Source organism: Cynocephalus volans, chromosome 1 (genome assembly GCF_027409185.1).
Source record: "Cynocephalus volans isolate mCynVol1 chromosome 1, mCynVol1.pri, whole genome shotgun sequence".
NCBI lineage: Eukaryota > Metazoa > Chordata > Mammalia > Dermoptera > Cynocephalidae > Cynocephalus > Cynocephalus volans.
Window position 1 is genome coordinate 208,388,111 of NC_084460.1, and position 12,490 is coordinate 208,400,600.

At 38.2% G+C, this 12,490-nt stretch overlaps 1 protein-coding gene across 1 annotated transcript in view; it reads left to right on the forward strand.

Annotated features, from left to right (window-relative positions):
• The window catches only part of THSD7B (thrombospondin type 1 domain containing 7B), a 691,892-nt gene that overhangs the window by 642,579 nt on the left and 36,823 nt on the right, over nt 1-12,490 (forward strand). The window contains exons 17-19 of the mRNA XM_063077053.1: nt 1,104-1,245; nt 3,282-3,397; nt 5,589-5,706. Of these exons, the coding sequence (XP_062933123.1) occupies nt 1,104-1,245; nt 3,282-3,397; nt 5,589-5,706 (376 nt within the window). The remainder of the gene's footprint in view (nt 1-1,103; nt 1,246-3,281; nt 3,398-5,588; nt 5,707-12,490) is intronic.

Genomic DNA, 12,490 nt, shown 5'->3' on the forward strand with positions numbered 1-12,490 from the left:
AATAAATAAAACATTCCAATTATGTAAATGGTGACTTGGTCATCTTAGTTCAGAAACTTTTATTTCTCCTGTCTATGAGCCTCTTTAGATTTGAGGGTCTGGAATCTCATGTTGTGAACCTATTTAATGGTATTTGTTGAAAAACTTCTAAGTATAATTTACACTAAGATTTTCAGGGAGTGACATGAGAAGTAGAAGCCATGATCTATTATGCCCTCAGAGAGTTCATAAGGAAAGGAAGGTGGTAGAATAAGAAAGAAACAAAGAATGACAATATAGGGACAGGTGTAGCATATAAGTATAGGTGCATGTTTAGAAGCAAATCTATAAAGTAATCCCTGAGCATGAGAGGAATGCTGCTCAAAAAGGAAGAAAAGAACGTGGCATTATTAGAGGGAAGACTGTGAAAGAAGTAAGCCTTGGTTAATGTTCTGAAGAATGTAAAGGATAGGGCTTGGAGAACAGTTGAAAGGAGATTGTTTCAAAAGAAGGATGAGATGTGGCAAGCAGGTTCACCTGGCTCTAGAGCATTATACGGATATTGTGATATTTGCAGATCTTTGGAGTTTACATTTAAACATTTTGCTGAAAGGTCAACAGTATGCAGTGTCTCATGCTCTGTGGAGCAGAGGGCCTCCACAATAAGAAAAAAGTTCTGGAATATTCGCAGTATTTATTTCATAATTCCCTCTCTATACCTGTTTGTTCCAGGTTTTAAAAATTGCTTTTTCATTAAAAAGTTTTGTGCAATTATTTCTATTGGACTAGACTATCTGAGGTCATGGAGACAGTGTCTCTTTTTTCATTCATTAAAACATTCAAAATATATTGATCTCTTGCTTCGTGGCAGACTGAGAGTACAGAGTGGAATTAATTGATGAAAATAGTCTCCACATGCTTAATTATGCATGGGAGATAGAAATGTAGCCCTCAAGATAACAAAGACAAAGAAAAAGTTATCAAGTTAAAAAAAATTATAGTGAATCACAGAATGGTTTTATTTTCTAAATATTGTATTTAACACTCTCAATAGTCTCTTTCCTGTAGTTATATACGTGGACCTAATCCCGGGCCTACCTCGGCCTGCTCTTTGACGTTCACAGTCATGCGACCCCCACACAATGCAGAGAAGAACTCGTCATCTCCTGAGACCTTCGCAGAGCTCAAGGACGTGTGCTGAAGACTCTCAGGTGCGGCCCTGCCTCCTTAATGAAAATTGCTTCCAGTTCCAGTACAATCTAACAGGTACGTTTGAAATCCACAGTCTTGCTATTTTCTCCGAACATTAACTAATGGGAGTTTGTGTGTGTTTTCATTCTTGGGATTGAGGATGTTGAGTAGAATGTGTGCATGTGTTGCACAACAGGCTGAGAACTTGATATTTCCAGTGTCCCTTCACAGAAAGAAATGTCCATGCTTGGCCAGTAGATTCAAAGGCCACCTGGAATCTCTGTAGTAAGACATGCTTAGAAAAAGTTGTCAACGTCTCAGAGTAGTATTGAATTAAACCATGATTAACTGAAACAACAACAAAAAAGTAGCAAAGGATAGCTTACCACTGAGAGAAGAATGTGATCATGCTGTCATAGAATGTGGCTCTTTCATGGCTTTTATTATTGCAGAAACTTAAGCTGGTGAGGTCTTTTCTCTATAATGTCTCAGTGAGGATGGATGACAGACCTGACTGGCCAGGGATGTGTTAGAGGCACTGGCAATCACATCAGCCTAGGTATCCAGCCACTGCTTAGGTTTTTCCTGAATACCACAATGCTCAATGTCTAAAACCAAAGGACTATTATAGTTATTTTGATCTACTACCTGTCATTCCCTGCAGCAGCAGATATACGTAAATGCCACAAAATGTGGAACCATGTTAAGTCTCAGCGTTAAATCCAATACTGACAACAAAACCTCTACATGCCTTCAGAGGCAAAGCAATTGCCTTTTCTGAAAAAAAATTCCCCACTGCAGCTACTTTGGCACTGCTGAGATTCCTCATGTAGAAAACCTTGTATGAGTTCTTTGGGGCTGCAGATTGTCTTTAGTAGATGAAGATGACCTAGTATATTTGCCCTTTATTTAAAATTCTTATTTTTTATAGTTACTTTTCAGAAATACAATAAAATTTGCTTTATTGGAAGACAGTATCTTTAAAAGATTGATTTTAGTATGCATGAATTTTCTACTTCTGTTAAATTCTGGGATCATCTACCAAATACGGAAAATCTTCTAAAAATGGTTCTCACTTGTATATGATCAAGGATCTCCCTTTCTACCCACGCCAACAATAAGAATTTTTTAAGGATCAAAGTAATTGTGGGATAATTTACTCTAACTCTCCATTGTCTGATTTGAAATGTGATTAGCCAAATCTGTAAAACCTCTCATGATAGAATAATTTGAAAAAATTAGAGTTTCTGTAACAGTTCATGTCTTTCCTTCTCTCTATTCTGGGGCATTTATTTTGTTTATACCATATCGAAAATACCAAATGGTTTAGATGATTGGATTTATTCCTTGAAAACATTTTCAAGTTTACGTCAAAGATTGGTGTCTTAGTCTATTTGGGCTGCTATAATAAATTACCATAGACTGGGTGACTTATAAACAACAGAAATTTATTTCTCACAGTTCTGGAGGCTGGAAATCCAAGATTAAGGTGCTGGCAGATTCAGTGTCTGGCAAAGGCCCACTCCTCATACAGAGTGCCTTCTTGCAGTGTCCTCATGTGGTGGACAGGGCCGACAAGGTCTCTAGGGCTTCCTTTATGGAGGCACTAATCCCATTCATGAGGGCTCTGCCCTATGATATAATCACCTCCCAAAGGCCCCACTTCCTAATACCATCACCTTGGGGGTTAAGATTTCAATATGTGAATTTCAGAGGGCCGAAACATTCAGATCATAGCAACTGGCATCACTTCTGGGTTATTTTCTCTCTCAGTTATCCCCAGCTAATAGTTGATTACAAACCGAGTCTTTATCATCCTAAGTAACATCTTTCCTCTCCTATCCCAACCAACTGTGAAATGGTTTCCTAATGAACTTTTTGGCTCTTTCCCTCTGGAAAGGAAACTTAGGAATATAACTTGCTTTTCTTTGTTTATTTAGTTTATTTTGCCATAAAGAAATTGCATGATGCTTTCCAAAGCCACTTGGAAATGGTTGTAGGATTATATATGCACTATCCTTCTTCACCGATGCACATAATCAAAGATTTGCTGTATTTTGCTCACATGGTCATAATTTTGAAACTCAGTGGGGGTGATCCTATGCCTGTAGAGTGGAGCATGTGCCAGCTAAGTGAAAACGTCACCTGTGGTCAAGGCGTCAGAACCCGCCTGCTGAGCTGTGTGCGCAGTGACGGCAAGCTGGTTGGCATGGACCAGTGTGAGCAGGTAATTTGATCATATTTGGGTCTCACACCCAAGGCTTTGTTTTGCTTAATATTGAACTGCAACTTTCATGATGATAGATATAGATGATTTCTTATCATCTCAGCTTAGGTTCAGTTAGGGTAAAATGTACTAGTGTAGTACAGTTTCAGTAGTTTGGACTTAGTCAATATGACTGGGATAGGTCATTTTTATTTTTTATAGATTTTACTCTTTGTGAATTTTCTATCCCTATTAAGCTCTGAGATCATCTACCCATTTCAAAATGACTAGGATCATCATTTTGCACTAAAGAAATGGTATTATTAAAACATATATGTTTCTTTTACTTTAAAGATCTTATCTGTACATGCTTGTCAACAAACGGTTGACATTGGGTGGCTTTCGTATTTAGGTACGACTCTTTGTATTGGGCAGGTGACTCATTTGCATATGTGATAAACACTGTCCCTTGCATGTAAGATGAACACTGACACTTGGTATTAGATTAATCTGCTAATTTGCTTAGCAAATGATTACTAGATATACAGCACAAACTTTTCTTCTCAATCTACATTAAAATGTCTCTCTACAAGGTTTTAAATTAAAAGGTTCTGAATTTTTAAAAATTTTATTGCCTTCTTTTTTTTTTTTTTTTTCCTGTGACAAACTAATGGAGTTTGGACAAAAATTGTAGTCAGACATGTTCCAAAGAAATTGTCATTCCTTTCCCAATGTATAAATGAAAACCACTATGGGGGTAGCTTAATAGAAATAAAGATGACCACAATAGGAATCACTTGAAACAATCTTTGGAATAAATTGGAAATATGGGGCCAGTTAACTCAGATTTCCACAGAAACCTCTTTAAAAAACTGGCAAAATGAAGATTGGTGCCATTTCTCCTAACATAGACAGAGAACAGAAATAGAAATAGAAACAAAATAAAACCTTCCTCACCTATCCTGACTTAATCCTAAGTATTGTCACAACATGTTCTCTAAACCAACAGTACAGCCATAGACCAGGACTCCAATCCTGAGATCAGAGCATTTGAAATTGGATTTCCATTTACTGAAATTCCAAAACTGACTAATACAGGACAGAATGCTGTCCACCAGGTGTCAGTGATTTCATTTAACCTGCCTCTCAAGAAGTTGTCTGCCTCAGGAAAAAATAAATCACCAGTCTACAACTCCAAATAAGTTAAAATCTTACATTTAGTGTATGTAATAAATATTTTCTTTTAATACACAGGAAGATATAAACTAGTCACTAATAGAAAATGAGTTTCTCTGCTTTCCAAATGGTATATGGCCAGCAGATAGTTAAAGAATGTCAGCTTAAAAAGTCCCAGATCATTAACCTAACTAGAATAACATATATCTCAAATGGATCACAGATCCCTTTGTGGTAATTTCTGTTTTACCTACTTGGCAATTCATCATGCTGTAATCACTAATTTTAGCTTGATGTGGCTATTGCTAACACTGAACATTTTGAATGTCAGAGTTTTCCTCAGAACACAAACAGTGTGTGATTCCTACAGCAGAATTTTTCATTATTCTTTCTGTGTTTCTTAGGTGATTTACTCTTTAGCTAAGACCCCTTCTATCTTGGCCATTAAAAATATATATTTTGCCTAGATTCTGGTTTCAGAGAGGGCAAGAGGAAAATAAATTGTATAACCAACCTGTCCCCCGATTAAGACCGTGATTGTGTTTTTAGTTCAGTTGGTCTTTTTTATGGACTTTAGATGGGTTATTGATCTTATTTTTATTCTTATTTTATTTATTATCAACCTAGTTAACTATTAGTTTTAAGCTCTCTGTGTACTTTTGGCCATCTGGAAGCACAAGTTACCTGAATTTAGCACTGAGGTGTCCTCCAGGTTCCTTGCTGGCTGAGCAGCAGGACAGACCTCTGTGTCATGTGATCTCCTGCTTTCCAAGCACCCTACTAGCAGGTCTATTCTAGAGTTTAGGGTTTTATAAAAAGAAATTTGGGCTGACAATTTTTTTATTTTGTGAAAAAAGGACAACCATTTTCTATGATTGCCACCAATTTATATGAGAAAGAATATTTTTTTCCCCACCAAAATGTGGAAAGGTTATCATCACAGAATAAAGGACAGTCTTCCCTATAGAAAGATGGTGATTTGATTTGACAGTGGTGTGATTTTTTCAGTGAAGTTGTATTTCATTTTCATTTGCAGCGTAATTTGGAGAAGCCCCAGAGAATGAGCATTCCCTGCTTGGTGGAGTGTGTGGTCAACTGTCAGCTCTCAGGGTGGACGGCTTGGACGGAGTGTTCACAGACCTGTGGCCATGGAGGTATTTGAGTTCCCTATGTCTGTTCCCACTAAATAGTTCAGCTTTTAAAATATTTTTCAGGGTGCTATAGCTTGATAAGTGGCACGAGGCATTGTGGCCATCAGAAGGCAACGTGAGGCTGGCACAGAGGAGAAGAGAGACAGAAGTGGCCTCCTGGCAGTTCAGCAGGGCTTGGCAGAGGTTGCAGAACTGACCTGATGACAATGGCAGACTCCACAGGGTCTGCAGGACCTGTGGGACTATGCTTATTTAGAAGGTCATAAGCTCAACCAGTTGAAAGTATGTTGGCTTCAGAAGTTTGGGAAAGAAGTATGTATTATGTAAGTAAAGCTCACTACTTTGTCAGGTAAAACCCAAAGCACAGTGGTTTAACATAGGAGATTAGAGACTTATTTTTCACTCACAATAAAGAGAGGGGTAGTTTCTGCTTTGAACAGTCAGTCGAGGACACAGGTTGAGAGAGGTTCTGCCACTTTATCATAAAAAAGTTTCTCTGGATGGTGGGACATCAGCTGGCTCTGTGGAGGTTTTTATGGGCTGGGATGGAAGTGACATACTTCTTTTCTATACTTATTCTATTAGTCAAAATTTAGTTCTGTGTCCCCAATTCAAGGCAAGATGGCAGAGAAGGAAATGTTGTTTGTGCGTGACCAGTCACTTCTCAGCCAGTGTTACACTTTGGAGGAGAGGGAGTATGAACCTTGGGTGAACAGATAACAATCACTGTCACAAGGTCACAAGGTCTGAATGGGTTAAGTGATGCACAGTGGCAAAGAATGCAGACAGCAGTTGAAGCCAGGCAAATGGAAATAGAGGTGACTGAGGTAGGGACCAAGCATGTGTCCATGGGAGGGAAGGAGCAGCAAGACTGTGTAGCAGGAGAGGGTGGAGCTGACTTAGGATGGAACTCTGATCCTGAAAGATGGTTATAATTTATCACATGGCCAGTGTCAGAAATTTGGAGTAAAGACCTTGGGAGGAATGCTGGTATATGGTTAGGCACTAAGCAGGGAAAGAGAAGGGAAAAAGAATCACAAGTTGGAGGAATCATGGAATCAGGGTGGAAAAAGGAAATACAAAGACCTAGATCTGATTGTCAACCAAAGATATTTGGAAGCAATTTTTTAGAAGTCCTGAGACCGGACCACTGGGACTAAGGTATGAGCTCATTTCTAAACTATTCATAAGTGAGTGTGCTGAGGTTGTTGGTAATTCCCTGCCTTAGTGGGGATTGTGTGAGGAACTAGGCAGAACTCAGCATAGAAAAGGGGTTCATCTGTGAACTCAGCTGTAAGATCCTAAAGAGGGCAGAGCTGAAAACAATGGCCAGGGTATATGAAAATGTGGCTAAGGGAAATTGATAATTACTTCCGTAAAGAGCATCACTCACAATATCCAATAATAAAATTACATTTCCTGAATAAATGAGAGCAAAGAACATCAGGAAACCCAATGGTAAGTCATAGCACCAAGATTTCAGTGACTAATATATATAGTTCCTCCACTGCTCTGAGAGGCAGCATAGTAGAGTTTCCAGTGGGGCATCCACTTTAAAGTCGGGAACATATAGATTCAAATTGCAGCTGTTTAGGCAAGTAACTTAATCTTCCTGTACAAAAATGTCTATTTACCTATAAATTGGAATTCAGGCACATGTTGGAAGCTCTGTTTTTGGTTGGAGAGTTAAATGGTATGAAGTATTTGAAGGTACCTAGCATAGTAACTGCCCCATCTGGGTGTTTATTATGTGTTGATTTCCACCTCCATCTTCCTACCCACCAAAGAGGGTTGTCAGAGATTCCTTGGGATCTTGTAGAGATTATTCCATAGACTCAATCACCCTTGTCTCCACTTTTATATCTCATCCTTTTACTGCACTCAAAATTCATACACTACAGTCACAGCCTAAGTGATATTAAAAAAATGAAAATCTGAAATCGGATCAAGCTTTTTCCTATTGACTTACAAGTTATTCATCAATTCATCTATCCATTAAACAAACATATGTGCCGGTTATAGTTCTATGTGTTGGGAATGCAGAAGTGGGGGGGGGTGGAAACCAATTTCCCTATTGTCATGGAATTTAAAATCAAGTTGAGGACAACAGAAAGTAAACAAATAAGTAGGTAGTAGTGCATATTGATGAATTCACTATAGACTCATACAAAGGAGAGGTGTTATTCACATTAATGATGCTTTTCATCAAAACAATTGATCCTCTGTCCAGAGGAGACACACCCTGGTTATCTCACAGCCATAAGCACTGCAGTCTTGTCCTCAAGGGCCACTGCTAGGATGTGTTACTCTCCCAGTAGGAAAGGGTAGTGTGGAAAAGTAGAGAAAAGATGAAGTCCTGTACTGTGAGCATGACCCCCACAAACCTGCAGAATCTCACCTGTGCTGCCCCTCTGTCTCCATCACCTTCCACTGTCCTGCTGGCTCCGAGTGCTCCAGCACACTGCATTTCAGTCCTACCCTTGTTTGCATTATGCTTCTTTCCAGCTTGGCACTTTTCCTCACATGGAACATCACAATTACCCCCTCTGTTGCCTCCTATTACTTTATCATGCATGAATGCAATCAGTTTTAATGTCTCGTCTTTCTAAGGTGCAAAAGACCCTGTCTGGATTCTTCATGGGTGAATTTTCCCAGTTCCGATGAAATACAGCACTTGGCACACTGGAAGAATTTTACTTGTCATTGCCCAGGAGCTTCTGGACTATAAGCAGAAAGCTCAAAGGGGAAGGGTTTGCAAGCTGGATTGCGAGCCCAAAGGCAGTCAGCCTCTGCCAGTGGTGGTTTCTCCTCCCTCTGTCTAAATACATAAATTCTTAGGCCCCATTACCCAGGAATGTATTCAATGCCAGGAGACAGAAAATCTGTTTAATATTATTTTTGCTTGAAAGTCTTAATTCTGCCACTGTACCAAATTACTTAAACGTGATAGAGAGCCGGGTTATGCCAACACACCTCCTTTATAAATAAGACCTCTAATCGTAAGTTTAGTATTAAAATATCACTTTAATTTTTCAAGCAGTTCTGTTGGTGCTGTGGACTAATCAAACCCTGTTTGTCTACTAGAAACAAACAAACAAAAAATCCCTTCCAAATCTGAATGCCACTATTGGAGAATTCTAGGCACCTAGACTCTAAGTTTAAATTCAGCTTTCTCTAACCCTTACGATAATAAACAAAGACAAGCAACCAAAGATTTCCTAAGAAAAATCATTATGTGAACTAAGTCACAGCGGGACAAGGAAAGAATGTTAACTACTTAGAGAAATCAAGTTGCATAAACCACTTGGAAATCATCTGAATAGCACCCTTTGGCAGGTAAATCTATCTATCGCCAGTTATAAATCACCTCTGGCTGGTCTCTAGGGTCTAGTAGGATAACTTCTTGGAAATCCTTTCTTGGCCTATAGGTGTCTTAATCTTCTGAACTGACAAACTTGATAACACCTTTTATAATAATATTCCATAATCCTGGACTCTGACAAACCCTCTAATGATCTAAATGTATATGTATTCCATTGTTCCTTTGTTTGTTCAACAAAGATTTATAAAGTTTACATCTATTTTCTTGGCAACTAACAGTGTCCTCTTCTGTTGTCAAAGTGGGAGTGTGGAAAATAAATTATATGGTGGCCCTACTGTTTGGGGTTTCATTCCCAAATACAAGACTATAGAAGAAATTTATTATACATTTCATGAATACTCATTGGATGCTTTCTGAGTGGCAGACAGTCTTCCAGGAACTGAGGATATACTGTGCATGCAACAGATTAGATCCCAGATGAACAAAGCCTCAGGCCTCATAAACCTAATATTCTAGTAAAAAATTGGGTGGTGAGGACAAGACAGAGAGAAAGCAAATAAACAAGTACACAATGAATACTGAGTGTTATAATGAAACTAAAACTGGTCACATGGTGGGGAATTTCAAATAACCTGCAGCAGGGTGAAGAGTGGGAGATGAAAGGCCGCTGAGGAAGTGATATTTATGTCAAAATTGAATGACACGGTGATGCCATAGCTCTTGTAACAAATGTTTTCTTAACTAGGCTGCTCAGTGTTCAATCTCACAAGTATTTTTTGACTACCTGTTACATTCAAGGCTCTATGTTAAGATCTTCAGACAAAAAGAAAACAAAGATGAGTATTTTTCTGTATTTATTTGTGCCCAACCTCAATCTTAAAAAACAAATTGAACAGTGCAGAGGAATAAGAGGAAAAGGACACATGGGCCTTGAATTTTTAGGCACCTACCTCAGGACTGTGCTGAAGCAGCCTTTGTAGTTGTATTATACTTCACCAGACCCAAACTTCTCCACATTCCAGCCTTCCTACAACAGTCCATTTTGTTTCCAAAATAAGAGAATTCTCTATTTAAATCATACCTTAATGCTCATGCAGCACAACCTGAAAACAATAAATGAACAGCAATAATCAAAAGCAGAAATGTATGGTACAGATGAACTTGTTTCTTAAAAAGAGACCAAATTCTGGAGCTGAAAAGGTTGGACACTGTCACTGGGAGACATTTGCGTTTTGCCTCTTCTAAGACAAAGTGCCAACAGCTGTCTTTTGTATGAGCCGCTTCTTTTTTCAAACTGGTTGTAGCAGTGGAGCAGAGAACACAAGAAGAGAGTTTATTCAGTCACATTAAAGTGAGTAAGCAAGTTAAATGGGAGTCAGACTTCAGCATCTGCAGCTCCCGGCTGATTTCTTTATCAAAGGCGGAAGTTCACACAATTATCTCTGTTTATGAATTCACTGGGTTGTCGGGCAAAACCTGGTGTGCAGGATGTCCCAGATGCTTCCCAGAGAGCCACACTTCACCATCAAACTCACAGAGCTCCCTTGATCTGAGGGGAAATTTTGAAACAAGTTCTTACTTTATTTTCCAAGCATCTGGAGTGCCTCTTTAATGTACACCTGATGCTTGGCATATACTTTCTAATTGTATTAAAGATTTCAAGGTCAGAACAGTTTGAATCCAATTTATTTCAGTTTAGAAAGAGACTCATTCTAAACTTCCACTAACGGATCTTTTTAGATAGATTCCAAAGATCAAAGCTTGTAATAGAAGAGCTTAAGATTTGGATTAGTCATGATCTTTGTCTGTTGAATTTTCATCAGTTCAGTGGAATGTAGAACTCTCTACATTTAGCATATCATGAATTATTCATAATTATTTAACTGATAACACTCTAAGATAATGTTATTAATTCCTGACTATGATTTTTTCCTATTTCATATTTTTTAATTCAATGTATGTGAGTTTATAATATTTTCTATACTATATAATCCAGCCTGCCTCTTGTATTTCCCAGATGGTACATAATTTTTCTGACAACTCTAGCCCATAATGAAAAAATAATTTGTATTAACTTCAAAGCACAACTGATTTCCACCTTTTTTTTTTTCTTCCGGATTTCAAGGGCAAATAAGTAACTTTAATTTTTGATATCTGCATAAGATTTGATTACTGTGGTATCTTGATTAGGAACAGTCTGATAGTTATAAAAATGCAAACTTACTTTCTGTGTCAAGTAATTAGTTCCTATGGCAAAAGAACAAGAAGCTAGGTAGTGGAATAGAAAAGAATAGACTAGACAAAAAAAGATAGACTAGACAAAAAAACAGAAGTCTGAGTTTTAGAGCCTGCTTTTCCAACGGCAAGTTGTAGGACTTTGAGCTGTCGGCTTATACTTTGCATAACTTGCACTATTTTTTAATCTGTAAAATGATAAAATATTAGAGTGATTACTTTTATTTTTTAGTGTTTGTTAGTCAAAGGCAAAATTACTGATACAGGAGTATATTTGTAATTCTTCACGAAGTATTATGAAGTATGGACCCAATTTTACAGGTGTGCTGATAGATAGTTAAATAACCTGCCCAAGGTCACACAGCTTGTCAGTGTGGAGGAAAGATTTGAATGCACATCTGGTGTCTCCCAAACCCCACTTGTTCCACTATGCCTGTTTGCATCTGACATTCTGTAATCACCTATAACATACATGGCCTTAGGTTAGGTGCTATATCACTATAAAAATTCTTATAATTTATAGGTATATTCAGGAATAAGCAGAGAAAATGGATCTTAGACTGCAACACAAAGGATAGTGAAACTTATTATCGCTTTAAGAAGTCCCCCTGAATTTTAAGCCTTCTAAGTGTATACTTGTCTCATAATCAATAATGTTGCATACAGTCTAGTCCATCTCATAGGAACATAGCTGCCAATCTTACAGATAGGCAATGTGTGACTCCAATGGTTTTCTTTAAAAAGAATGGACAGAGTAGCTCCAAGATTGCCAACATCGCTCTTTTTGACCTTCTTATATTGCATCCCATGGGAGTGAACCATTGAGAGTATTGCTGCTGCTTATAGGTATTTACAGTGGTCCATCAAGTTGTGCTAGTTTGTAATGGGACTGAAATATGATTTTTGAGAATGGAACGGAGGGTAAGCAGTTGGAATGCCTATACACATTCGCTACAGAAAAGTCTGTAGTTCTTTATATCCAAGCAAAGACAAAGGTGCTTAATTTTGTGCCCGTAAAAGACCCCATGATATCATGGTCTATCTTGACCTCTAAAACCATAGTCTTGTTTCTGTCTTGTATAACTGGCCTCACTCCCAGTGAGATGGTCCTGGCAGAGACTAGAATCTGCTGTACCCTGAAAAGCCTATGAAAGCTTCATCTTGCCTAGCATGCGTGTTCTCTGGGATGAAAAGTGTCTGCGTGCCTGAAGCAATTTTCAGAAAGTCAAG